Source organism: Taeniopygia guttata, chromosome 3 (assembly GCF_048771995.1).
Source record: "Taeniopygia guttata chromosome 3, bTaeGut7.mat, whole genome shotgun sequence".
Taxonomy (NCBI): domain Eukaryota; kingdom Metazoa; phylum Chordata; class Aves; order Passeriformes; family Estrildidae; genus Taeniopygia; species Taeniopygia guttata.
Window position 1 is genome coordinate 44,630,622 of NC_133027.1, and position 27,251 is coordinate 44,657,872.

General features: G+C 40.1%; 1 protein-coding gene across 5 annotated transcripts; it reads right to left on the reverse strand.

Moving 5' to 3' along the window:
- Nucleotides 1-563: 563 nt before the first annotated feature.
- On the reverse strand, nucleotides 564-27,019 carry POPDC1 (popeye domain cAMP effector 1). Of its 5 annotated transcripts, none has more exons than XM_030267660.4 (9): nucleotides 26,845-27,015; nucleotides 21,966-22,199; nucleotides 19,673-19,797; nucleotides 13,762-13,949; nucleotides 12,748-12,856; nucleotides 10,663-10,830; nucleotides 8,441-8,582; nucleotides 3,346-3,449; nucleotides 564-877 (listed from the first exon to the last, which is right to left on the reverse strand). In XM_030267660.4, exons 2-8 carry the CDS (start codon nucleotides 22,186-22,188, stop codon nucleotides 3,382-3,384), a joined length of 1,023 nt encoding a protein of 340 aa, XP_030123520.1. In that variant the 5' UTR covers nucleotides 22,189-22,199; nucleotides 26,845-27,015; the 3' UTR covers nucleotides 564-877; nucleotides 3,346-3,381. The 5 variants fall into 5 exon arrangements, with proteins under 5 accessions (XP_030123520.1, XP_012428138.1, XP_072782838.1 ...); XM_072926736.1 differs by lacking the exons at nucleotides 564-877; nucleotides 3,346-3,449 and adding exons at nucleotides 4,547-5,116; nucleotides 6,575-6,638 and having other exon boundaries at nucleotides 26,845-27,019; XM_012572684.5 differs by lacking the exon at nucleotides 3,346-3,449 and having other exon boundaries at nucleotides 26,845-27,012.
- Nucleotides 27,020-27,251: the final 232 nt, after the last annotated feature.

A 27,251-nucleotide genomic window follows, 5' to 3' on the forward strand; every position in this document is an offset into this window, starting at 1 on the left:
CAGCTACCCAGTTTTGGTGTTTGAACAGAATTTCCTATACCAAGTGTCATCTGTGTGCCTCTTTGGGGGAAGGTTAATTCAGAACAGCTCAGTCAGTCCATGGATAAGGCTAAGGAAAATCATGAAGCCTAATATAATACAGTTGCCTAAAGAAGAAAAAGTAAAGGTTGAAAAGGCAGCATTAAGTTTAAATCTTTGGTCAAGAAAAACTAAAATTGAAGTCATTATTATAATTGTGGAGTCAAGAGTGAGACTGGGAAGCACTAAAGGCAAATACCTCAAAAAAAAAAATTGAGGCAGAAGACTGAGTATACTTTTCACATAAGACTGACACAACAATGGTTGTTGATAACAGCGACATGGCTTTGGAAACACTTTCAATATCTCCCACTGAAAACACTAAGATACAGGCTTTAAAGGAACATCGGTAAATGAAACTGGGGATAGTCTCCACAAAGTAAGTCTAGAAATTTCCAGCTAGTCAGCAACACAATACTAAATTTATAATGGCAAAAGTCAAAGTAGAAATAAAGCAATCAAAAAGAAGCAACAAAAAACTCACACAAGTTTTTATTTCTTTTATTTAGAAGTAAAATAAAACATGATATTTCCATCTAGAAACAACTAGCATATGCTGCAGTAAACTCAAACATGGAGAGGTGGGCTTTGCTTTCAGATTCCTCCCAAATTCAGCTCCTTCCTGTTGCACTGGAGCTTTGTGCAAGCTCTGATACACCTGAGGACACAACTGTTTAAGGCAGCCGCTGGAGTTCCAGCTTATCAGCAGACGGTGCTTCAAAGACATCATCCTCAACACTTTCTTCTATGGGCTTCATCTTTGCTGAAGTTCTCAGGTAAGGAGATGTGCGGCCTGGGCCTGTCGCAGGTACAAAGAAATTACCAGTTAATTTAACAACATACACCTGCTACACAGATCTATTTGTGACAAAGTGGACACAATCTGATGATCCTGCCCTAGTTGCTTCGTAAGTGAGGGTTTCTTTGTTATCTGGCCAGAGGCACCAGGAAATTCTAGACATGGAACAGCCACACTGCTAAGAGCCAGCAATGTCTGCTGCTAACCACAGACAGAGCATTCTCCCCAAGTTCAGTGCAAATCCTGACTGCACGGGGTGCCAACTTGTTCCTCAGAGATCATTTTCTCACCATTACACTCACCCACTGACTCATCTCCATTCAACTACAGCAGCATGAGTTGCTGCCCCAAGTACAAAGGGTGTGTACATCTGCACACTGGCCTGGCTGCAGGGAAGGTTCCTCAGTGCACTGGGCAAACCTTGGATGGGCATATCATAAAAGCCACAACTTTAAAGCATAAACTCATAGAACATGCTGAGTTAGAAGGAACTCATCAGGATCAAATCCAGCTTCTGGCCCTGCACAGGACACCCCAAGAGTCACACCATGTGCCTGAGAGCATTGTCCATATACTTAGACACAGCACTATTTAACTCTGCTAAACGTGCTGCTGTGACCACTTCCCTGGGGAGCCTACCCAACCATGCCCTGGCTGAAGAGCGTTATCCTAAAAACTGACCTAAATCTCCTCTGACACATCTTCATAAGTTTTATGCAGCATGGTAATGTAAAACTTATACAAGATTTATATCCCCATAAACAACCACAGAGAAAACAAGATTATAGGCAAAGGCCACATAACTTTCAACTGACAATGATTTCACTGCCACAGAACTACCTTTTAGAAAGGCAGCAACTTGTCTGCCAGAGCAGAGCTCACACCACAGCTATCACTGTCAAGACATTAAATGGAGTTTTTGTGCAAGTTACCACTGCAAACTACCTCTGTTGCAGTCAAATTTTCAGTATGAGGGTCAAACCAGAGAACTCCTTTGACATAAGCTGAACCATTCTGTTTTCCATTGTTTATTCTGAAATTGAATCTAAACATGGACATGTATTTTTCTCAGTACCCTCTAGTAGACTTAGACCACTGCCAACAGTATGAGGTTGCAGACAGCTAGTATATGATGACCAAAAAGATTATGGAAATCTCTGAAATCCCATTTGAGAAGAAAACAATAAAAGATAAATGCCATGTTAACAGACTGTTTGTATACAAGCTAAAAATTTAAATATTCTCGAAAAAAATACCGATAGCTGTGACACACTCTTATTTTTGAAAAAGGTTTATAAGATATAAAGTGCTGTGTTAGGGAAGTCCACTTACAAGGAAAGACTCATTTACACTGTATGTGTTACACACAGAGAACAATACACAGCCACAGGCAACAGCAGCAAGTTACAATAGGAATGCATTTTAAAGTCACATTCACAAAGACACTGTTTGGAATTGGCATTTCAGAACTTTTCATGTTAAAAATGTATTAGTATTTTCTTTTGAGATTCAGAAACTACTTAAACTGCCACAATACAGGGTTACTCAAGCACGTTTTTAGATACTGAAATTATTAAACATTTCTCTCCACACAGATGTGTTTTGTGGCCTAAGGAAATGATAACTAGATCAATTAATTGGCTAATGTGCCCCACCCAAATTCTGTGGGTACATTTGGATATAAGTGGCTTTTCTGTGAAATACCCAAAGGTCAAAAAGGGCACCTAAAAATGCTGAGTTACAATTCCAGCTTCTTTTTTAGATCTTTGTTTCAGTGTAGTTTATTGTTATTTTTAAAATGGTTTTCTTCTGTTTAAAACCATTTAATTCTCTCCAGAAAACAGAAGTAAGCAGTCATAAGTTTATACAACAGGATCCAATATAAAGTCTAATTCACTCAGCCTGTTTGTTTCAAAGATATGCTCTTATTTTCTCCAAACACAAAATTTTGTCTACTGATGCCATTATCGAGTGTTGGACAGATGTTCAAGTAACTGAATCAGACCTTCCTTTCACTACATTTTTTTGCCCTTTCTTGAGGGCCTAAACCAAAGTACGTATTAAAATTCCTGTGAAATTCAGACCATATAATTTGATAATACCACTAAAAGCATTAACAAACCAAAACCTTTTTACATTCCTGCTCAGTTTAGAAGTTAACAAACACAGGTGCACAGACCAGCAAATCTGAGATATCTAAAACAAGTACCACAGAAAAAGAGACTGTATCTCTAATAAATACGTGAATATCTGTCAAGTTTTAGAATTACAGAATAGAAACTAATACCAAAATATTATTTAAAGGACTGAAATTCAGGTGAAACTAGGCTTGTGATCAGGTTGAACTATTTTTGCTTAATTCAAATTTTGGAAAAAGAGATACCTCTATTTCACTTACTAATGAATTGCACACAGATGGACCACGGATGTCAAGCACAAGTGTCACATGATAAACCCCACTTTAATACCTTTTTGAGGATGCCTGCTGAGTTAATGTGATGTTATCAACAGAAAACATCATGCTGCAAACGACTCACTCCGTAAGCATTATAGAACTCTTGTTGGTTATTTCCTTAATATAAAAGCAAACAGTTAGTTTGGTTGCTTAATTAAATTAAAAACATACTTTTGTTAGTAATTGTAGTTTGGGATCTACTAATTAGTAATTTTAACCATTTTATTACTAAATATTTTAAAAGGAAAAAAGGATTAATATTAATTTCTTGAGAAAATGAGTCAAAGCTTATCATTTATAGCACTGATAAAAGCATAATTTTAAAAGATGGGATTATACAAAAATATAAATGCTATTTTTTTCAAGAATATAGCAATTAGGAGAAGAAAACTTATTTGCATTATAGTAGTCAAAAATTATATCTGTAGTGGGAGGCTTTTGGCCACACATCACCTAGCAATGACAAAACAGTATTTTTATTCTAATGGAAAAAAAAAAAGTTTGACATTTCCATATGTTTCTTACAAAATCTTTTGAGGATTTTGGATTGTGTTTGTTTGTTCTAAAGAAACAAATGTATGCCTGTAGAAAGAGGATTCAAGGAACAGCACTGGAACTGTAAGCTTCAGCATATGCCTTATATGAAATCTTAAAAAAACAGGCAAAAAATACCCCAGCTGTTGCACTGAGAGGACCCAGCAGAAGATTTTTTAAAACATAGCAGTGGCAAAGTAAATAGAAGTTTTTTTGGTTTTTTTTTTTTTTTTCAGTTTTTCCTGTGATCTGAAAAAAAGTGCACACATGGCCACAATCCACACTGAATATAAATCTTTAAGCAGAGCTCACCTTGGTTGCAACCCCATCATTGGCAATGACAGTACCCAGGAATAACTAACAAGCTATCTTGGCAAAAACAAAGATTGAAGCATTACAGTTCAAGGAGATGAACAAACCTTCTACTGAAATCAGAAATTTCACAATCAAAATACAAAGAAGAAATAAATAACAATACTTCCTGAGGTGTGTGTTGCACTGGTATAGGAGCAATCCCTCTGCCTCCCCAAAAGTAAGGGAAAGCACTGGATTTGGGAGGCTGCTGCCTCAGCTAGGCAGAGGAGTTTCAGAAAATAAAAGACACAAACCCCTCTCTCTTGGGAAAAGCACACCCTGTATACCAAAAAAAAAAAAAAAAAAAAGGGTACACAAAGGAAAAGTACAACAGAGGAAAGTGTATTTATCAAATATCTGCTAAGCACAAGTGCATCTTGTATATTTACATAATTACAGCTGAACTTGTCATGCATTTCAAGTACTTTCTCCCAAAGCTGAAATACTGGTGTAAGACTTTTGCTGTTAAGCCTGAAAGAGACATTTTAACTCTACCTAATCGCACAAACACAGTTTAACAATTTCTGAGTGTGCAAATTCACCCAAAGGCTCTTTATGCAAAGGAGTGGCTTCAATTTCATGGAACTTTGCTGTGTGGAACAGGTGAAAAGCCACTTGAGGGTTTAAAGATCAGAGAACAGACCAACACAGGAGACTTCATGGCAGGAATCTCTACAGGCTGCCTGACCAAGAAGAGCAAGTAGAAGGGAGCCTTCTTTCAACAGCTGGATCACAGGCCTTGGTGCTCGTGGGGCACTTTAACCACTCTGGCATCTGGTGGAAAGGCAACAGTGCTGGGAGCAGGCAGTCCAGGAGATCTCTGGAACGCAGCCGACAATTCCTTCGCGCCAGTGATCGATGAGTCAACTAGGGAAGGCGCTCTGCTGGATCTGTCACTGATGAACAAGGAAGAGCTCATCAGGGAACGAAGGCTGCTGGTCCAGGAGCTGGTGGAGTTTAAGATACTGAGCAGTGTGCAAGACAAACAGGAGAATTACAACCTTACAGGACAGGGGGCTGTGGCTTGCTCAGGGTTTTACCTGGCAGGAACTCATGGGACAAGGCCTGCAAAAGGACCTAAGGACAGATCTTTGAGGACACCTTCCTCAAAACACAGGGACAGTCCATTCCAGTGCAGAAAAAGCTGAGCAAGTATGGTAGAAGGCTGGCATAGATGAACAGGAAAGTTCTGACAGATCTCAAAACAAAGTGTAAGTGGGGATGAGCTCCTTGGAGGGAGCACAGAACCGTGGCCCAAGCATGCGGTGATGAAATGAGGGAAGCCAAACCTCATCTAGACCTGGATCTAGTGAAGGGCAACAAGAAAGGCATCTGCAAATAAATCAGCAACAAAAGAAAGAGCAGGGTAACCGTGAGGCGAGAGTTCAGTGATGCACAGGACACAGGAACATGAAAAAGTATGAGATATTCAAGAACTTTTTTGTTATGAGTTTTTTCTTTAGAGGTTTGTCCTGAGGCCTACTAGGGCTCTGCAGCCAGTGGTAGAGACAGAGAGTGATGCTTGACTGATGGGAAACCCGGACTGAGTTAGGAACACCTCAAGTCCACAGGGTGAACACAACATTGTGGAACAACATGGGCTGCATCCAAGGGTGCCAAGCATTGGCTGATACAATTGCAAGGTCCCCTCTGTCATCTTGGAAAGGTGATTGCAGTCAGGGGACACAAATGGAAATGCCAACATCACAGCCATTTTAATGAACGGGAAGATGGAACACCCAGGCCTAGTAGTCTAAATTCATTTCCCAGGAAGATTATGGAGCTTGTCTTGCTGGAAGTCATGTACAAGCACACAAGGGGTGGGAAGGTGACAGCGAAAGCCATCATGGATGCTGATTGCATCTGACCACTCTGACCATCTTCCACCTTTGGTGGTGAGATGACAGCCTCTGTGTATGAATGGAGTACAGTGGATGTTGTTTACATGAATGGTAGCACAGCCCTCCACAGTCAGCCATTGGGTCCTTGCAGACAAATGGGAATCAGACTGGATAGATGGACTACAGCTTCAGTGGAAAATCTGCTGTACTGCCAAGTTCACAGGGTGGTGAACAGCAGCGCAAAATCCACCTGTCAGGTGGTTAGTTACCAGCAGTTTTCTTAAAGGCCAAAGCCAAGGCCTATAATATTCAAGATATGAATGACCCGGTTGATGGGTTGGGATGCACTCCTGCCAAATTCATGGAGAAGAGCCAGGTAATGAGGGAAACTGCTGACAGGCCAGAGGGTAGGGCAGTGAGTCTGGACAGGCCATTGGAAAAAGAGAAAAGAACTGACAAAAACTACAAGTTCATGAAAGGCAAATCCTTGAACACGGGACATGGCACACCTACACAGCATTACAGCCTAGGCCCCAGCAGGTTGGAAAGCAGCTTTGCAGAAACAATCCTGGGCATCCTGGTGGACACAAAATAGAACATGAGTCAGCAGAGCGCCCCTGCAGTGAAGTGTGCCATCCATATATTGAGCCACATTAGCAGCATATATTGAGCCACATAAGCAAGAGCATAGCCAGCAGGTCACTGAAAGAGATTAATCCCCTGGCAATTGTGAGACAGGATCTGGAGTGCTGCATCAGTTTTGTGCCTCCCTGTACAAGAAAGACATGGACATACTGGAGCAAAGAGCAGCGGAGTGCAATCCAGATGGCCAGAGGCTGGAGCAGTGATGGAGAGGCTGTGGGAGCTGGCTGTATTCAGCCTTAGGAACAGCAGACTCCCAGGTTTCTGACTCTTGTCTTTGGCTACCTAATGGAAGGCAACATACAAGAGAGAGCCAGATTCTTCTCAGAGGCATGCACTAAAGAAAGAAGGAAAACAAGCAGGAGTTGCAATAGGGGAAATATTTTCATCATGATGGTTTTAAGTCCCTGGAGCAGGTTGCCCAGGGAGGCTGGAAAATCTTCCAGCTTGGAAATATTCAAAGCTTGACTGGACATGGCCCTGCTCTAGCTGATCTTGTTTTGGACATGAAGCTGGACCTGAAAATGTACAGAGGTCTCTTACTACTTCAACTACCTCAGAATGTCCTTGCAAGAAGTGGAGGAGAAAAAAAAAAACAATGCTGGAATTTCCATGAAACTATATCCCAGATGTCACCCTTGATCCTCTAGTAGGGTGAAGCACTAGTAGGGCTTTTCCTTCCATCTATCTGGGCATGCAGACTACACCAATGTTAAGGAATTAAACCAGATAGGCCCTCCAGGTCTGAAAGTGTTACTGGATGAGAATTGTGAGGAACACAATGGAAAACAGATAATTACACAGAAAGATGCAAATATTTGAAAATATTTCCTCTTCTTACTAGAGACTTTAAACATAACAACAACAGTGGGTTTTTTTCTCATATATTTGAATTCTAATCACTACAAAATAATATTTCCAAAATCAAAAGAAATAATCCTATATGATCCTTTTAAATGCTGGTAAACTAATAGCTTATGCCAAATGCAAAAATTGAGCATCCTCTGGGGCTTTTTTATTGAAACACTGCTTTCAGAATTCAGGCTAATGTTGACATTTAGATTCAGATGATCTAAAAACAAATGACAGCAAAAGCCTAGAAAGAATAATTTAGAATGTTTTCATGAAGGAATAAATTAAAAGAATAGAAGTAAAAAGGTCAGACATGGTTTATTCTCTCACTTTATCTGTTCTCTACTACTCCTGTCATACAAAGCACAGCAGAGGACAACTTGACAGGATATTGGAGATTTTCCAGGTGACATCAAAATATTGGTTGTATACCACACTCCTCCAGACCCTGCCAATATAAACTATCTCAGGAGTAAAAGTAGGACACCAAGTTGCTGAGGGAAAATGTTTTGTTTGGGTTTTTAATTTCTACAAACACCAGTGACAGACCAAAGGACAAACTACTGTGACCAGCACTGTACCTTCAGTTTTGCCCCATTGCTATAAACATTCCATTTTATGCCTAAACATAAACATTATGCCAAAGATTATTACTACACATGTTTGGGTCTTTTTCCAGTATCTACATGAGGTATCTGCATTTTAAACACAAACCCTCATGCATCTAATGACTACCCTGTAGTTAAGTCCCTTCATTTAGCTAATACAGCAGCACCCAAAAAGCTACAGTCTGCTCCCACAGAGGGCAACAGCAGCTCTGCAGTGGTCTCTAATGGACAACCTGAGCCATGTTCAAAACTGGCACAAACTATTCTGAGCACTCACGAAGAGAGGATGCAGAGGAAGTCCCACGAAGAAACATCTGCAAGCCATCCTCACTGTCACTGGTGCTGGCCATGCTGTTCCTCATCTGCATCACGGACAGCTGAGAGCAAAGGCTGGACTGCCGGTCAATCTTCTTTGAAGCCTAAAATATAAAAAAATTATTAAGAAAAGATATCAAGCAAATTAAAATAAAAATGGAAAATTACTACTTCCCTTGTAATAGATGCTCTGGTCTCAGCCATGATTATACAAGAAAATTGTTATAGGAGAAGATTCTATGCAGTGTAAATCAATTTAAATGATAATAGAAAATGCCAGTAATATACTGGAATTGGAACATTGACAAGTATGAAACTGCACATTAATTATTCAATCTCTAATTGCTTTTGTACTGAAATTTCCATGTATTTTCTTGCAGAAGCTTGGGACTTATTATCAGTATTTCATTATTTAAATATGATGCTCTGCAATTAAATGTAGTCTTTATGATGAGGCTGGTCCTCCTTGCTAAACAAAACAGCATGCTATATATAGAAGCAATTTATACCTTAACAGAAGCAAGTTCATTTTCCTGGCTTTTCATTCCATCATGTTAGAAAAGTGGTGAATGCCATTCCTTCCCAGTAGATGACCATTTGTCTCTTGATTCTACTGCAGACTAAGTGCATCAGGTGAACATAATTCCCTCCCTGTCAAATGGTCTGAGAAGCTTCCATTTTGCTTTGAGTAGCCTTCCTGAGAAGCCTTTATACTATAATATTTATATAAAGCCATACATTGTACCTTGTAAGGTATTACTGCAAGTCAGAATGCTATTTTAGGTGTATGTGAAAGGTAGCAATCAATGACTAGACTATAATTGATAACTCCACTGAATTTTACAAGTCAGGAACTAGTATCCTATTTCATGCAGAAAGGAATGATTTTTTCCCCAATACTAGTGAAAGTTTCCTTAGGTAGGAGAAAATCACGTTTCCTTACAAAATAAATTATACTTTAATAATATATAAAATACTTTTAAAATAAATATACTTCAAAAAATAAATATACTTTTCTGTTTTCCAACAAAAAATTATTTGATAGTTTTACCTTCTTATTACCATATTGAATATGAATAATCAATACTCAATTTATTTTTGTAGTCCCCTATGTACAGAAGTCAACCCCAACATTTTCTGATGAGATTGACATTAGTTTAAAGACATCAAAGACACCAATAATGTTTGTATTTGAAAGTGAAGCTTGTAAGAGGTAATATGTACATAGAGCAATGGGAATGGGAAAATTAAGAATTTATTTAACAGTTCTCATGCCAAGTTATGTAGGAAGAGCTGATGCAACAGGATTTTTATTTTAGGCAGAATAAAAAGATACTACAAATTTCCCAAATGCGCACTCAATTTTTAAAACATACATTTTCAAAACTTACCAGCTACATAATAAACCAGCTACTATAATCTTAAATTTATGTGATTATTGCAACAAAAAACAAGGACTCAGTACAAACTGAAGTTAAAGTGTGCAGATGTTAAGTCAAAAGAGGCAAAATTTGTTGAATTTTTTAATTCTTAAAAATTTTGATAAAGAATAAGTAAGGAGACAAAATTAAACTAAAACAAGATAGTTCATATATCCATGAGTACATACAGGCCACTTAGTGCTTTATATATTTATAAAAATATTAATTATATTTTAATTATATTTATATGTTATATGTATTTATTTTTAATTATTCCTGCCACTAACTGCATCATATCAACATAATGTTTGCCTTTTTTTTTTTGCACTTGCAACCCTCAAAGACACGTTGAAATTATTCTTCCTAGCAATCAGTGTTACATAATTGTTTGCCTTCAGTAAGAATTTTTTTTAAGAAAAAAACCTCTAAAGCTTCTTTTTACCAAAGCACTTATTTGTTAGTGAGAAAGGATATCCAGGGAGAAGCACCTTTTTAGCTACTGGTCATCATGTCTAATAGTTAGGCAGAAATATTTCCATAAGCTGATCAGTTCTGAATCTGAGTTACTCATCTTTCTTGTACATTACTGTACTACCTTCAACAAATGTTGCTTCTGACAGAATGTTGCACTGACTCACACCTTGGCACTAAAACGCCATTCAGTAGGTGATGGCATAAGGTGCTTTAAGAGCATTCAAAGTTAAAGTAAAAACACAGTTGTATGTGGGAGGAAAATTCCCAAACAAAACTTGAAGTTTCCTACCTTGTCATTTAAGGTTGGGTCATTCAATGAATAAAGTTTATTCGTAATATCTTTGCCAATAAGGTACTTAAAGATCTCATAAAGAAATGGCTCAGACTCCAGAAAGTAAGTCAGCCTTTCCCTGGACCAGCACAGGAACTTACAGTTATCATCTGCAATAATGGTGACCTGAAAGAAAAAAAAAAAAAAAAAGCTCAGAATAAGTACATTTAAAAATGTTTTAAGATGAGCACACTTAAACATGCTTTAAAAGAAGATATACCATTTTATTTGTAACTCCAATTAAAGTAACTCTTAAAGCCATAAAGCTTTTTGGTATCCCTTTGTTATGAATGTGATATTTACAAATGTAAGAATTCTCAGCAATTTATTATCATTATATTTTTAACTGATATGTGTAGCCAGTTTGCTTTACTCATATATCTCATGAGTTCCCAAACTGTAAAAGCTTCTATGTAAGAGGAAATTCATATATTAAGTCAGTCCTATAGTGATGACAAGTATTTGCAGTAGGCCTATATGTAGCTTGGTTTTATTTTACATCACTGTCACCAAACAGGAGCAACTGGTATCACCTAAAGGTCTCCATCAAAGAGTTTTTAGTGATTAAAAAAAAAAAAATCCATCTTCCTCTCATAACTGCAACCCTGCTGATCCCACAAGTACAGCCTTGTAGCAGTTGAGCCAAGGCTCTGATTGCTCAGTTATTGATAATACAGTTATGGGTGGTTACAGGGGATCTTGCCCCCTCTCACGGGGGGACGGACTTGCCAGGTTCATCCCCCTGTGCCAGCAGAGGGCAATGCCACACCAAAACCCACACTGGCCATACCCAGGGGCCGGCTTTGCAAGGGGGAGTCAGGCATCTATGAATAAATAAAAATCAGGCGCTCTCTGCCTTTACAAGATAACATTACATCCTGAAAAAAAAAACAAAAAACAAACTTAAAAATCCACGAAGTCCTAGAAGCAATGAGATACTGTCATATATCCATGGATTTTTAACTCCGCGGACTTTAATATCAGCCCACAGGCTGAGGAAGAATTCTCCAGCATTGCCAGCAGATGGGGTCCTTAAGACTGAATCCGTGTGCTCTTGCAAATCACAAGGCAGTAACAAGAAGAACCCAGGAACAAAGGATGTACACTGCTCCAGATTACAATAACTTCCAAGGCAGGCAGAAGCTGAGGCATGAGCCTTTTCCCTTGGGAGGGACCTAGGGATTCCTATCCAGCTGCTTCCGAGAGAAAGGGGCTGTGCCAAGAGGGCAGCCAGGCTGTGAGGTGTGTGCATCTGGACAAGTCTCTCCCCCTGGCACTAAGCCCCGTGTTTGACTGGAACATATGACATCAATCACCGATTTTAGAGTCTGGACTGCTCTGCCTCCCTCCCCTTCTGCCACGGTGTCAGCGTGGATTTATCAGTCAGTCACAGTCTGGTCATTGTTACACACACCTAGCTAATGAAACATCAAGCAAGAGGTAGCAAAATAGCCATTTCTATGGGAAAAAAAGCACCCTTGTCTAAAATTATTCCACCTCCCCAAACTACAATAAAATATATTTAATATACCAGTATAATTACACTGCTAGAGAAATATACCCTTATTGTTCCCCATATGAATATTTTACTCAAAATACTGAGATAATTTTCAGCTTATGTTTCTTTAACAAATTGCAAAATGAAAGAAGTATTAATACCCTTTTAAAAATACCAACTTCTTATTACTACTGCCAGAATTTCTATACTTTTATTATTACAGTAGCTGTTTTTCCCTTTTCTTTTTTTTGAACCAGTCATGAGACCTGTTCATATAATCTTTTTCCATCTTTGTCCTGAACAATCTCTTAACAAAAACTAAACTTGGAAACAGTACAACATAGCAAAAGCCAGACTGCTCAATACACACCATTATAATACTGTTTTGCAGCATTTATAAGTTATTCTTGATATAGTCCATCTTCAAACACTAGAAGGATAGCAAAATTATGCAAATCAAACAGTTCACTATTGATCAAATTTATACTCTATCTTTTTAATGGTCTTACCAGCTCATATTCAGTGACATTTAAAACAAAATGTACCTGGAATTTCTCACCCCGGTTCATCTGTGTTGATCGAAATTCAGGAGAATCTATAAAGGCACAGGGGTAAATATTATGCAGAAAATGTCCTCGATAAGACACCTTCATTCTGGAAATAAAAATGTATGAATCAATATTTTAAAATCATGGAGGCTGATTAATTTAATAAAAAATTGGGTAGGACTCCTGACTATTGTAAAGCAGTAGGTAACAGGAATAAATACATTAGTCTTCTGGAACGTCACTCCCAGAGCTACCCTGTTTTCTGCCTAACTGATTCCAAGCAGAACAGGCTGCCAGACAAATAGAGAATTGATGAACATGGCATGTATCCACCAAACATTGTTATTCAATATGAGAAAGGTCATGTTACACAGCCAGACCAGAATCAGGCTTCCCTTAGCTAAGTAGTTTTGTCGCAATGAGTAAGAAAAGCAATGAAGCCTGACATTGCTGTTCTGTCAACAGAAACTGGTTAAAATATTGGCCAGAATTTAGCATGAGTTTCAAGATTACAGCCTGGCCACGGGCATATATTTTACCCTTTCTCACCTGGATTCTGTCTGCCTCTGGGCAGTGCACCTGCCCCTCTCCACTTGCACATTCAAGTGCAATGAATCAATTCCAAAGGCCTGCTGTTTTAAAGCCTACTGGAGAGATACTTCTCCCTTATGTACGATGTTTTTTAACGTTAAAACCTGAGAATGGACGGAGGCGACAACTAGGATATCTAAGACTCCAATCTCTTGCTTATTTTGCAAGACACTGCCTTTGGAATTACACAAATATTATTCCCACTAAAATCCATGCAGCTGCACATGTAAGTAGATACACAATATGCTCCCAGTAAGAGATATCACTGTCACCTGAAAATGGTGTCACAAAATAGGCTATAAGTATAGGCTATTTGACTATAGACCATAACATCCTACAAACAATTGCAACCTCAATTTTCTAATTTATTCAGCCATGACACAAAGCATATGACTGTCCCCAAGCTTTTATAGAACCTACTTCCCCTTCAGCAGGATGCTTAGCCTATCATCCACTGATGTTTTATCTTCTGCTGCATAGGCTTGACCTGTCTTCAAAGTCTGAATGTTGCAGAATTGTCCAGTTAGTCTTTGGAAGAGCTCTGGAGGCACATGGAGGGGTTCAAACATTCTCTTGTAGAGGCTGCTAAGCTCCTTCTCTATCTTGATCTAGATTGGAAAAACAAGAGACATCAATAAACACAGAGGCATTAGTTAAAAACAGGTAAGACTGCACACGTGCTTTAGCTTGAGGGACATCTTTGGCTTCATTATGCTTAAGCAAGGAAAGAAGTGGTAAATGGGTGATGTCTATCCACAAACACTGCCTATGATAGGGTGACCAAAACCTTATCTAAAATTAGCCAGGATGGCACACTGGTGTTTTAGAATGTGGTTCCATCCAAGTGGCACATTAAATCACATACAAGGAGCCTTCTGAGATGTCTGTTGATGCAATAGTGAATAGGAAGGACTTGGGCAAGAATTATGCAGAGAAAAAAAAAATGAGGTTGTCTTTCACACTGCATGCACGCATCACTGTGGCTATCCCTCAGGCTCTCCTGGGAGCCCCTCTCATCCCTGAGTTTCTTAGCTTACTTGCAGTAGAAAAGCAAGTCCTGAAAAACAAACCAATTATATTGAAACCACATGTGATGAGGGAGGGGAAAAAAAAACCCCAAAACATTGCCAGCTGAACATCCCACATCTAAGAGCCCACCCAAACTCAGGCCGCAGCAATGAGGGAAAGGATGTTGGCTGAAATCCTAAGCCTGGAAGTCTTCCCTGAATGAAGGAAGCAGGGGATGAGACAATATTACAGCCTTCCTGAAAGCAGAGGCAGCCTGAATAAAGCCTGCATATTTGCCATGAGGAAGATAAATTAGAACAGTAAGCATCAGATAATGAAAAAAAAAAATACATAGAAGAGAGAATAAAGAAAAACAACCAAGAAGGAATGGCAGAAAAGAAAAGGCAAGTTTCTGACTCATGCTCAGCTTTTCCCCCTGGATGTGCAGGTCCTTTTCTACAAAGCTGCTTTCCAGCTGGTCAGTCCATGGTATGTACTGATGCATGGTTATTCCTCCCTGGTGCAGTACTCCACACTTTCTGCTGAACTCCACGGGGTTCCTGTTGGTCCATTTCTCCAGCCTGCTGAGAACCCTCAAGAAGGTTTCCCAACCTTCTGGCCTATCAGCCACTCCTCACAGTTTTGTGTCATCAGGGTCCACATATGCCCCACCACCCAGACCATGAATGAAGATGTCAAACAGCACTGGGACTAGCACTGGCCCCAGGGTTACACACCACACACTGACATATGGGTAGTACACAGCTCCAACTGGACTTCTTACCTCTGATTACCACACTCGGCCCTGCCATTCAGCCAGATTTCAATCCATCTCACTGTGTCCTCATCCAGGCCACACTTCAACAGATTCTCTATCAGGATTTTATACAAGACAGTGTTGAAAACCCTACCGAATTTAACATTGAGGATATTCAGCACTCTCAGCTATCTGGCCAGTCATTTCATCGTGGAAGTTTATCATAGAACGGCTTGGGTTGGAAGGGACCTTAAAGATCACCCAGCCAAAACCCCTCTGCCATGGACAGGGACACTTTCCACAAGACCAGGTAGCATCAGATTTTCAGCTTGACCTTGAACACTTCTAGGGATTGCACATATACAGCTTCTCTGGGCAATCTGTTCCAGTGCCTCACCCCCCTCACAGTAAAGAATTCCTTCCTAATATCTAATCTAAATCTACTCTCAGTTTGAAACCATTCCTTGTTATCCTATTACTACATGCCCTTGCAAAATGTCCCTCTCCATCCTTCCTGTAATTTCCCTTCCAGTACTGGAAGGCCACAATCTGGCCACCTCAAAGCCTTTTCTTTTCCAAGCTAAAAAACCCCAATGCTCCCAGCCTTTCCTCATAGAACACTTCTTCTATCTCTGTGATCAGGACCTCAGAGCACTCCAGGTGGGATCTCATGAGAGCAGTCACTTCCCTTACCCTGCTAGCCACACTGCTTTTGATGCAGCTCAGGATACAATTTGGTTTCTGTGGCTGTGAGTGTATATTGCCAGGTCAAGTCCAGCCTCTCATCCACACTGAAGCCCTTCTCTGTTGGGCTGCTCTCAATCTGTCCATCCCTCAGCCTGTGTTGTTACTGGGGGAAGCCCCAAGCAGGTGCAGCACCTTGCACTTGGTCATGTTATATTTCATGAGATTTCCCACTTGGGAAGATTGGCCCACTTCTCAAGCTTGTCCAAGTCCCTCTGGATGGTATCTCGTCCTTCAGGTGTGTCAAACAACTCCACTTGGTGCCATCTGTAAACTTGTTGAGGGAGCACTCAGTCCCTTTGTCTATATCATTAATGAAGACAGTAAATAGCACTGGTCCCAATACAGACCCAAACAGGACATCACTTGTCACTGATGTCCATCTGGACTCTGAACCTTTGACCATTACCCTCTGGAGGTGATTATTCAATCAGTTTCTTTTCCATCTACTACTGGACTGGTTAAGCAGGATTTCCCCTTGGTAAATCCTTGCTGACCACTCGTGATTACATTCTTGTGCTTCCCGTGCATAAAAATGTTTTCCAGGACTACCTATTCCTTCTTTTCAGAGATCAAATTGAGGCTGACCAGGCTGCAGGTCTCTTGTCCTTTTTGAGGAAAGGAGTGACATTTGCTTCCTCTGTTCCTCACTCACTTTTCTCAGTCACCACCATTATTCCAAGACTATCAGGAATGGCCCTGCAGTGACATCAGCTCTTGTGGCTGAGTGACATCAGGGCTTGTGGACTTATTATGTCCAGTGCATCACCTGACCTAAAGTTATACTGGTTTCACACTGAATCAATTACTAGTTAAATATTCCACAAGCAACTACACTCGTATGAAATCCAGGTTTTGAATTTCCTGTATGTTCCTTATGCTGCAATCCTTAATCCCTTACAGGACATCTACATAGACAAAACAAGGATTAAAAACAAATACACAAGAGGGTTTGTATTATGTTAAGGTTGTCCTGAGCTGTTTGATTTCAAAATATGTTCCATATACCCACAAAGCTAGATGACTCTTTTACCATCATGTTCTCCAGGAACTTCCATTTTTAACAGCTGTACCAATTTAATTTGCACCTCTTTCTATACATGACCACTGCAACTTAAAGAAATACACTTCCATCTGGAAAAAGAATTTACGTAGCACCGAAGCCTCCTGAATCCAAAACCAGGCAAATAGACATGAGGGCAAATTTTGGCCCTGGAGTGTTAATCCAGTCCCTTCACTGGCACATGGTTCATGTTTCATCATCTTCCTCTAGTGAGTAATATTTTGAGGGGAAAGCAGGTGTAGCCACTTTCTTAAAGACGGATCAGATTGCAGGCTGTAGCTGTGCTTTAGATGGGCTCCCTTATAACAGACCATTCCCCTTTCCCAAGCACAGCTGACTGCTCCTCCAGTCATGCTTGTGGGTCATATTCTAAACAAGCCATATGGGTAGGTGTAATGTTTTCTTCAGCAGGGGTTGAAATGTTCTGGGATGCTGCCAGAACTCCGAGTCAGAATGATTAGACTCAGCTTCCACTCCAACTGAAAAAGCCAAATTTGTAAAGCTCCAAGGAATCAAAACCACTGAAATAATCTTCTGGCCAGAAAAGAAACTCACTGTGATTTTGCATACTCCATTTAATAAAATAAATATTTAACAACTGAACATATAAATTATTCATTTTGTAATATGACTAACTTGTAATTATTCTGCCATTCCTTTCTTTCCTTGGAAAGATCTTTTGTGAGAATTACCAAAACTGATCGAGATGAGCAATACAGCTCATAGCTGCAGAGAGAAAATCTCATTCAAAAGTTAAGAGTTTTAATTTTTTTCCACTATTCTTTGTCCTCCTGTAGGAAAAACACTTAAAATAGCCTTGGAGTTCCCAATAAACATGTTACACAGCTAAAAAGACATGCACGACTATCAGGTATCACTTCAAGTATGCTTGTTGATCATCGTTTGCAGCAAAGATTGATATATATTTTTAATAATTACTCAAAATATTATGTATTACAGCAATTAAAATAACAATCGTTTCCATGCAATGTTCAGAAATGCTGTAATCTCTCAATGGAAAGAAGACTATTGAAATTAAGCCGTAATATGCAAAGAAACAGCACTACCTGGCTAGTCTATCAGATCTAATTTTTGGCTAAGCTTTTAAGTTGCTCAGGTCACACAGCACAGCTGATGGTAATCTTTGGGTGAATCTGTGTTCCATATTGGAGGAACACTGCTGTAGGTAGAGCCTCTTCCTTTTTTAACACATGTATTCAATTTATCAACTTATTGTAGACAGATGCAATTTAACCTTTAGCCTCCTTTTATATGCTGTGGTTGCCTGCCAGAGTGTGAGCAGTGCAGAGTTTATGGGAATGCCAAGCATCTTGGTCCTGCTGTGGTTACTCTGACACTGGGCAAGGGCTCACAGAAAGAGAAAGCAAAGTTAAAGGCAGGTGCTTCAAGCCTGCCCCTCTTAGATGCAATTTTTTACCAACTTTGGTGACTGAGTTTATCAGTCGAGTTTCATATTCTCACAAAACTCCTTTTTGTATCCACCCACAGAGTACTTCAATCACTTCTACCACTTAACCTAACTCCTACAAATAATTCTGCTAACAAATTTACTAGAGGACTTAGTGAAAATAGCTGCCTCTTCAATAGGATGAAATCTATACAATAATGCACAAAGCACCCTAATCTATGCCAACATAGCTTTTAGTAGACAACTGTAATTATAAGAGTGTATTTCCTTCTTCATTCAGTATTGATTTACACATTACAAGTGATTTTTTTGTTTGGTTTCTTTTTACTCAAGCTCAAACCAGCACATCATCTTCCCAAGATGCTTTTTCACTCACCAATAACCTTTTATTTAGATTTTTGTACCTGTCCAACCCTTTCTAAACTCAAGGACCATTACCTATTTTTAAGGATGCTACAATTCACTTTTAAAATACAGGTAAGATTAAAGGCTTGGTTTCCCAGGGAAATGGGTTTCTATCAGCTGAGCACTCCTGCCTTTTGCAATAATTTTTGACTTTTGTGGCCATTTCCTGTCCCATCTGACAGATTTCAAGCCTCAAGATTAAAAAGGCTTAATTGGTGGGGGGTGGGGTTGAAGGGAAGAACATGTTAATTTGGTTGAAGGAAAAAACTACAAACGAGTTCACCTCATAGCAGAAACCAGAGCACCTGCATGGGATATTTAAGTGTGGACACCTACAGAGTAGGCAGAGTCTGGCCTTGCTGGCTCTCCCTGATCGTGAGTGCTATTCTGTGTGTGTGCTGGACAGCATGGCCATGGCTGCCTAGCAGAAACACAATGCAGCTTCATCATGTGCTGCATCTCAGTGGTGACATAAATCAATTGAATAGGCTGAAAAAAATAGCATTAGTAATTAAATTTAGTAACTAAAGAGGAAGTTACCCTTTAAGTAGTAAGATGACCCTTCAAGAGCAATTTGAACTAGAAATATTTACTACACATCTACAATTGTCTAGACACAGTCTAGTTAGTTTTAAGCTACTTCCTAGGCAAGACAGAAGTCAGCTTCATGCTGCCTTGCCAGCTAATTTCTTAGCTGCTTTCTTGCACAGGCAGTGTTGAATGGGTGAAGAGCTTATTTCCAGTTAGGTTTTCTTTTTTTTTTTTTTTTTGGTACAAGTTGTTGCACACTTCCAGAGTGTGATTTTGGGTCAAACACAAAAGTATTCTAGTGAAAATGTGTGCTAATCCATTGGTTTGCCCAGCAAACATGGACAAAACTTCCTTTTCTTGCATCTTACTAGGGAAACTTAGCTGTTATACATACCGGTCTTCTTTTATACACCAGGTATATGAAATGCAAAAGGTTGACAACCAAAAACACAGAATTCCAGATCATTATGTCCAAGGCACAACGGTAGAGTGTAGCCCAAATGATGAATAATGCACATCCTGTAAAATTAAAAAAAAAAAAAAAAGAGAGGAAGTTAAATTTCACCAAATGAATAATAAACATTCCTAAAAAAACATCAAGAATATGTCCACTGAGTATAATTACACTGAAAAGCAATATATTCTACAAACTTTAATACAGGTAAGCTCTCTGGATGAAGGTATGCAAAAATAGCTAGTGTGATTGCAGACTGCAATACTGAAATCACAGTAATTCAGATCAGGATGGGGCAAGCAGAAAGGTGCAGTCCATGATGAGTTGTTTCTGAAATGAAGTAGAAAAGATATGGGTAAAATTTAGGCAGCTCACAAAAATTTGCATTGTATTAATTAGACAAAAAAAGGCCATGAAATTAACATTCACATTTAATTAGCAAGGAAGAATTATTTGTAGGAGTTGCATAAAAACTTCCTACAGTCATATGCAGATATTTTTGAAAATTAAAAGAAATTATTACTGCTGATGTGACAAGGTCACATCAGGAACCTGAATTCTCCTTGTAACATGAAAGACAAAATTTCCAAATGCTTAATCTTTTTTTAGTTGCCTTACTTTGAATAATGACACTTGCTTTAAAATACAAGGCATTGTGTATGAATAGGATTCCATTTTCAGCCTACAAAGACAATATTTATCAAATTATGGATTATGTATTACTGAGCATCTCCCAGATAACTGTGAGCCTACCATCCAACCTACCATCCAACAGAGATGGCTGGAGAGGGCACAGTTATATATTTTCCCTTAAGCTTCCTGCAAAGGCAAAAAGGAGACAGTGCTAAATGAGTGTTCTTACTCCCTTACCCCTGAAGATGACACTGACTTAATGAACTCGGTACGTTCTAGTCTGTATGGATTGTTAACTGATGAGGCAGCACTTACACATGGATTAGAAAAATCAAAATATAGTGACTCTTGATCTGCTTATTAGTTAGACCACAAGGAATGGGAGGTCTGGATGTATTGAAGAGCAGCAATATTGCAGAGCAGCAGAGAGGTTGGAGAGGGTCAAAGCAAAGGGAACAGATCCCTAGGAATCAGGCCTCATTACTTGTTCTGCCAACTGAGTAAATCTGCCTGCCCCCTGCTGCCACCCCAGCTTGCAAAGCTCTGATTCCCTGTCTGCTCATACAAGACCTACAGATCAAAATGGCAGGCTCAGCAACTGCAGAGCTCCTTTTACTTTTAAAGCCAATCTAAAAAGTCTTGCAATGCTCAGACCCATTTTCACCAGTGCAGTGTGGTTATTGTAACTATAAAATAGAAAATGCAAGAGCATTGTAAATTCAAACAGTTCTATCATAAAACTGACCCACACTGTAATGTCAATAAGCACTCCCTTAAAAATACTTGAGCATGCACTTGTTGGATTGGATTTGTCCCTCTTACACTGCAATAAGTCACTATTCTTTCTTTGATCACAAGGATATTGTCCCACACAAGGTACAGAGGCTTTGGAATAGCTGTGAGCCTGCAATGTTACAAATCAAACCACATTTGTTCAGTCTCAAGCATGCCAAATTTAGGTTTTCTTCTCAATTCAGAGTCTGGTGTCACAAGATTCCTACAGTGGCAGAAGGAACATGACTGATATCAGAACACAGAATACATTCCCCATTCAAAGGCTGCACTTCTAAATCAGCAACGAAAATAATGCTGGTGACCCACAAGTGCCACAGCTTTGAACCCATGTTAAAAGAACACTTGGGCTTACAGCAAGGTTCTCAAGGAAAAGTTCACCTACCTCAGACACATTAAGCCAGTGCACCTGCCAATACACAGTCCCAGTACTTACTCAAAATAAAAAGGAAGTCTAAAATAAATGTCTTAATGATCAGACATAACTGATTTGAAATAAGTAGATTTTAAACATCCAGTTACATCTGATGTAAATGATGCCAATGTGTTTTCAAACTGACATCTTCATAGGTTTGAAATTGCAAATTACAGTTCTAGGAAGTTTTAAGAGCCAATGGTTATATAATCTTTCTAGAAAAGGTACATCAAGGTCAAAACAGATCCAGTCGTAGTCCAAAACCACCTTCATCAGAGCACAATGGCCATTAATAGAGGCAGTAATTTTGCCATAAGCTCCAGGGACCAGCTCCATAATGGTCAAACCCAGCCATTTATGGCACATTTCTGTCTCCAGAATTAATTCTCCTACCTATGGTGAGCAGGCCTCGCAGAAGAATCATATGAAGATTCAAAGTAGTTGGAATAACCAATCCAACTGCAAAGCAAATGTTTGCCACGTGGAAAACAAGATGATGAATCTCTTTCCAGTTTTCACATGCAGTCTCATTGAGAGGATCAAGGGTGGAATTTTTTAAGTCTGGAACAAAACCTAGCGGAGTAACAGTAAGTGGGCTCATTGCTGTTGTATTCATCTTGGAGACTCCTGCAAAGAGAGGGAAAAAATTCACTATGCATTAAACTGAAACATAGTAGATACTCATATGAATTTTAGGGTTATTTTCTCCCTTCCCAATATATATATTTCATTAGCATTCATGGAAAAAAAAATTTAAAATGTTTTAAAACAGTAAGCTAGGTCTATAGTTCAGTAGTGCTTTGCTAACTCTTTCACCTAAATCAGAGCTACCAAAACAGAGAGGCTGCTAAGTCTGCTGCCAGTCTTTTAGGGAAATGTCTTAGTCTGCACAGACTCTTATCTGTGTGTGGAACTACTGGAGAAATTGAGACAGCTAAAGACTATTTCTAATCTAAATATACATAGGATTTTTTTTTTTGTTGTAATAATAAATATAACACATATACCTTTTGCCTCAGTTAAATGGAAAAAATATCTGTGAGCAAATCCCAATACATAACAAAAAATACTCTTAAAAACAAACTACAGGGAGAAAGTGGAAGATTTCAAGACACTGTCTTTAGCATATTAAAAGCTAGTCTCTCTGAGTAACTGCAGTCAGTGTTACAAGCTCTACAGAAGGTCTCATCAATCCAGAACAGGTCTCAGCTGTAGGAGCACGACTGCTCCTAGACATGTCTGCTGTCACACACAGGGGAAGCCTGCTTCCAGCAGGGAATGTATGGTCTCTCACTGCCACAGCAGTAAAAATTATATAGAGGTGGGCTTGAGTCTCATTAATGAATTATATACACTTCACCACTGAGCCAACAAGCTCCATAACATACAATGCAGAGGGATTTCCATTCAATTAAATTCTGTAGAGACAGGGCACGTCCCTAATGTGTGCCCTGTCTCTACAGAATTTAATTGAATGGAAACTAACTGCTATGTAATTCATCTGCTCAGCAGATAATTTGGGTCACAGTTAATACACTCTTTCCTACAGACTTGAATATATTCTGAAGCATCTCTGTTAATTGAGAGTGTTTCTTGGCCTGTGAAATAAATTTGAGTTGCTTCATCCCTTCCTTTTATTATTTTCTTGTGATTGACCAGTGTACAGGGCATAAGCAAGCTGTACAGTTTTCAAAATTAATCAGTGTTTTAGACCCCTTCTGAAAGCAGTGGGAAGAAAGAAATACTCAATCCTCTCTTATGATGGTTCATCTGCTATGCCCAGAGCCTGTCACAGCTAAGGGATGCTACAGAATGTGCAGAGGCATCTTGCAGGATCACTAGCACAGATGTAGTCTATCTGTATCTGGATTTAAGTGATTTTCAAGGGAAAAAATTATCTCATCCTCAGCATATAATCCAAAATACACAATTCACTTATTTCTTAAAATATCACTTTCCTCTTTTCATTCCTATATTAGTTATTCACAAAGATTAATTAAAATGTGGGGGGTTGTCATAAACACTACACTTAACTGCTAGCAAACATCAGGTCTATCCAAATACACTCCTACTTGCTTTCAGCTCTTTCACATGAGTTCATCAAGAGAGTCATTAGAGCAGTGTAACAGTCCTGACAAAGCCTCTCACACAGTGAGCCAAAGCCTGAGCCCATGTGAGGCTGCAGGACTGGCATTTTAACGGGCTCATAAACAGGAGGGAATTGCTAACTGGATAACTATGTCTGTGCTCATCTTACACACAGCTCATCTGGTGCTCCTGTTGTTTCCAAACAACATAAACTCCGTACACGAGAACAGCAGAATCTCTAGATCTTAAAAAAAAAAAAAAAAAAAAAATCAGCTGAGTTTCTACTATATTCAGCCTTTCACTGCCCAATCATGTGCCAGTAAAGGCACCACTTAAAATGCCAACAGAACAAGTAGAGACAGCCAAACTCACACACGGATACAGAACCAGGCATAAGTCCTTCAACTCAACACCAAAAGAGGCTGCAAGAAATAGTTTCAGCTACATCTGATCACAGATCAAAACAGCCTTCCAGATGCTTGATATTTTTTATTAGTAAAATTTTGTACTGCTCCACTGTGGGAATAGAGGCTAACTCACCCTTTCGGCTCAGCTCTAAAGCATCACACATTAGAAGACTGGAAACCCCTAAACTAAATATACAGCACCTGGCAATCTAATTCTCCTCACAGCCCAGCCAAAACACTGCTCCCCTTGCTCTTCACAGATACTGATGCCACAAATCACCAGCCATAAACCGAAATAATGGGAAGGAGTTTCTCCAAGTGCTGATCAAGCAATTTAAAGTCCACAATTTTAAGAGGACATTTAACGCTTTTGAAGGTCGGGTTTACCTACTAGATTGCCTAAATTAGAACCCAGGAACCTATCTGCCCACCTCCAGTTATTTATAAGCTTTGTCTTTACTATCTCAAAGTCTTTATTTGAATACCTTTGAACTTCACTTACTACTCACAAACAATTACAGCTCCCCTAACATACTGGAAATAGCAGAAATGAGAACTTCTCCATCATGGTGGTATTAAAAGGCTGACAGAAATAGATTGATGCTATCTGCAAAATTACAAAAGGACAGACTTAGACATGGGGTTGGAATTTCAACTAAGGAGACTGCTTTGAGGATCAGGAGAAAAGGCAGACAGGCAGAGCTACAAGCTGTGACCTAAAGTGTTTGTCTACAGGTAACACCAGAAAGACAAATATCCAAAATGTCAAAAACCAACATCACTAATTTTTAGATCAATTCATTAGTCCTAGCAGCTACTATTGCTAAATAATATTGAAGAATGAGAGAAAAGTCAGCAGATCCACAAAAGAGCAAGCAATTATAATTTTTTACTTTATGTGACCTCAGCCAAAAATTAATTTGGAAGTACAGATTCAGGCCTTTAAAACTTTAATTATGTCTACTAAGGATTAATATAGCACAAGACTATTTAGTCATATGCTTAAGTCTTCAATGCAAAGACACATATTAATATCAGGAGTTAAATAAAACAACTAATATAGTAAAATAATTTTGTGAAGTTGGGGTAAAATAGCATCCACTGAAATGAAAGCTTTATGAGGCATAAGACAAATAATTAAAAGACATTTTTTAATATGCAGTATATATTCATCATATGGATTTAGATTTACCAAACAAAGAATTTGAAAATTCAGATAATTGAGAACTCAAGTCGATTTGTTGTGCAAACAGGAGGGGAAAAAAGAGGTATAAAAAAAAGAGAAAACTCACAGATTCTTTAATATTGAGCCTAACAGAAATTAGTGTAGTTTAAAAAATTATTAATTTTTTTTTTTTTTTTTGCATGAACCTCATAGAAAGTTAAGGTAATAGATGGTGGTCTTAGGTCAGAAAATACAAATTCTCAGACTATGGTTGAGGTGAGCTTAATCTAGAATTTTGCCATATGCAACAACAGCTTTATACAAGAGACCAAACTTCTGAAAGGCATTTCCAAAAGATTTGGAAATTATAGTCTACAAAGTAGACTATCAAAAAGATAGTCTACAAGTGTTCAGACACGAAAATGGCTTTGAAAAAAGTGTGAATTTTATGGATACCTAAACAACACTTACAGAAGACAGACACAGCAGAAAATTGTAAAACATTTGGTTCTACTATGAGAATTGGTCAGCCAAGCTGATACCGGACAGTGCTGAGTGTCCCACTCATGTCATTACCCACTTTATTAAGATTATTCATATCCCAGAGCTTTACTGCTCAACATTATTCAAATGAGTTTCTTAAATCTTTATTTGAGTATGTTTCTATAATTTCACAGTCAATGCAATTTAAAAAAAAATAATTATACCTGCAGAACTTTAAGCTACTTTTCTATGGACTTACAGTACAGAAGCTGCCTAGAGATTTTAGGTAATAATTCTTCTGTGAAGACAACCTACTCGAGGCAGCATAGCTGAGTTAATCATAGTTTAAGTTACCAATTCCCTCTTTTACAATGCAGTAGGAACGAATAGGAAAATGGTATAAGAAAGTACGCACAATGTGAGCCTTGCAGCAAGTCGCATTCAATTAAATGCGTCAGTAACTACAGAAATTTGTTACTCTCTTTAGTCACTTTAATCGAGAGAAAATTTAACAACACGTTCATTCTTCATAGTCAACAAAGTATCCAACAGTGAGAAAACCGTTCCCCGGCGCGGCGCAGCCCGCAGCCCCACGCGGAGTGGCCCCGAGTGCCTTCGGGCTCGCTCTCCCCTCCGCTTCCAGCGCTCACAGACGCGCCGAGCGCCCCAGCGCAGGGCGCGACCGCAGCTGCCGGCCCCGCATCAGCCCCGCACCTTCATTTTAGCGCACGACGTGCCAACGCCAAACCCAAAACCAAGCATATAAAGTAATTTTTAAAAATCGAAAAGAATCGAGCAACTGCTCCCTTTTCCCCCAGAAAGACCACTTAGAAAGCTGCAACCCGTCCCTCCTCCCCGCGGGCAGGACACAGGCGGGGACCCCGTTCCCGGCTGCGCCCGCAGCCAGCACGGACAGCCACCGAAGGGAACGAGGGACCAGGGACGGGACCGCTTGTTCTCCCCGCTGGCCGGGCGGCTGCACAGCGGAGCCTGGCGCCCACCCCTCCTGCCGCCGCCGGTGGAGCGGCACCCCCGGCCCCGGGACCCGACGATTCCGGCTCCCGCTGGCTCCCGCCGCCGCCGCCCCCCGCCCGCGGTGCCGCCGGCGCACGGGAGCAGAGTCCCTCACCTGCCCCGAGTCCCGGGAAAGTTGCCGGGCCGCCCGGACAGGACGGCAACAGCCCGGGGCTGCCGCTCGTCGCCGCTGGCGGTCCCACAGCGGGCACGGAGCCGCGGCTGTGACTAAAATAGGCAGAGGAGCCGCGGGAGCTGCGGGCGGCGCCAGCGGGGCCGGCTCCGAGCGGCCGCAGCGCGCAGGCGCCGCCGCGGGCCCGGGGCTGCGGGCGGGCCGGGAGCGGCTGCGGGCCCGCGCCCCTGAGGGCATCACCCCGGGCACTCCTGAGGGCATCACCCCGAGCACTCCTGAGGGCATCACCCCGAGCACTCCGCCCGGACCCGGGGCTGTGGCTGCCGGGCGGCGCTCAACCGAGGCGCCCGAAGCAGGCGGGGAGAGCCACCGCGCAGAGGTGCAGCCCC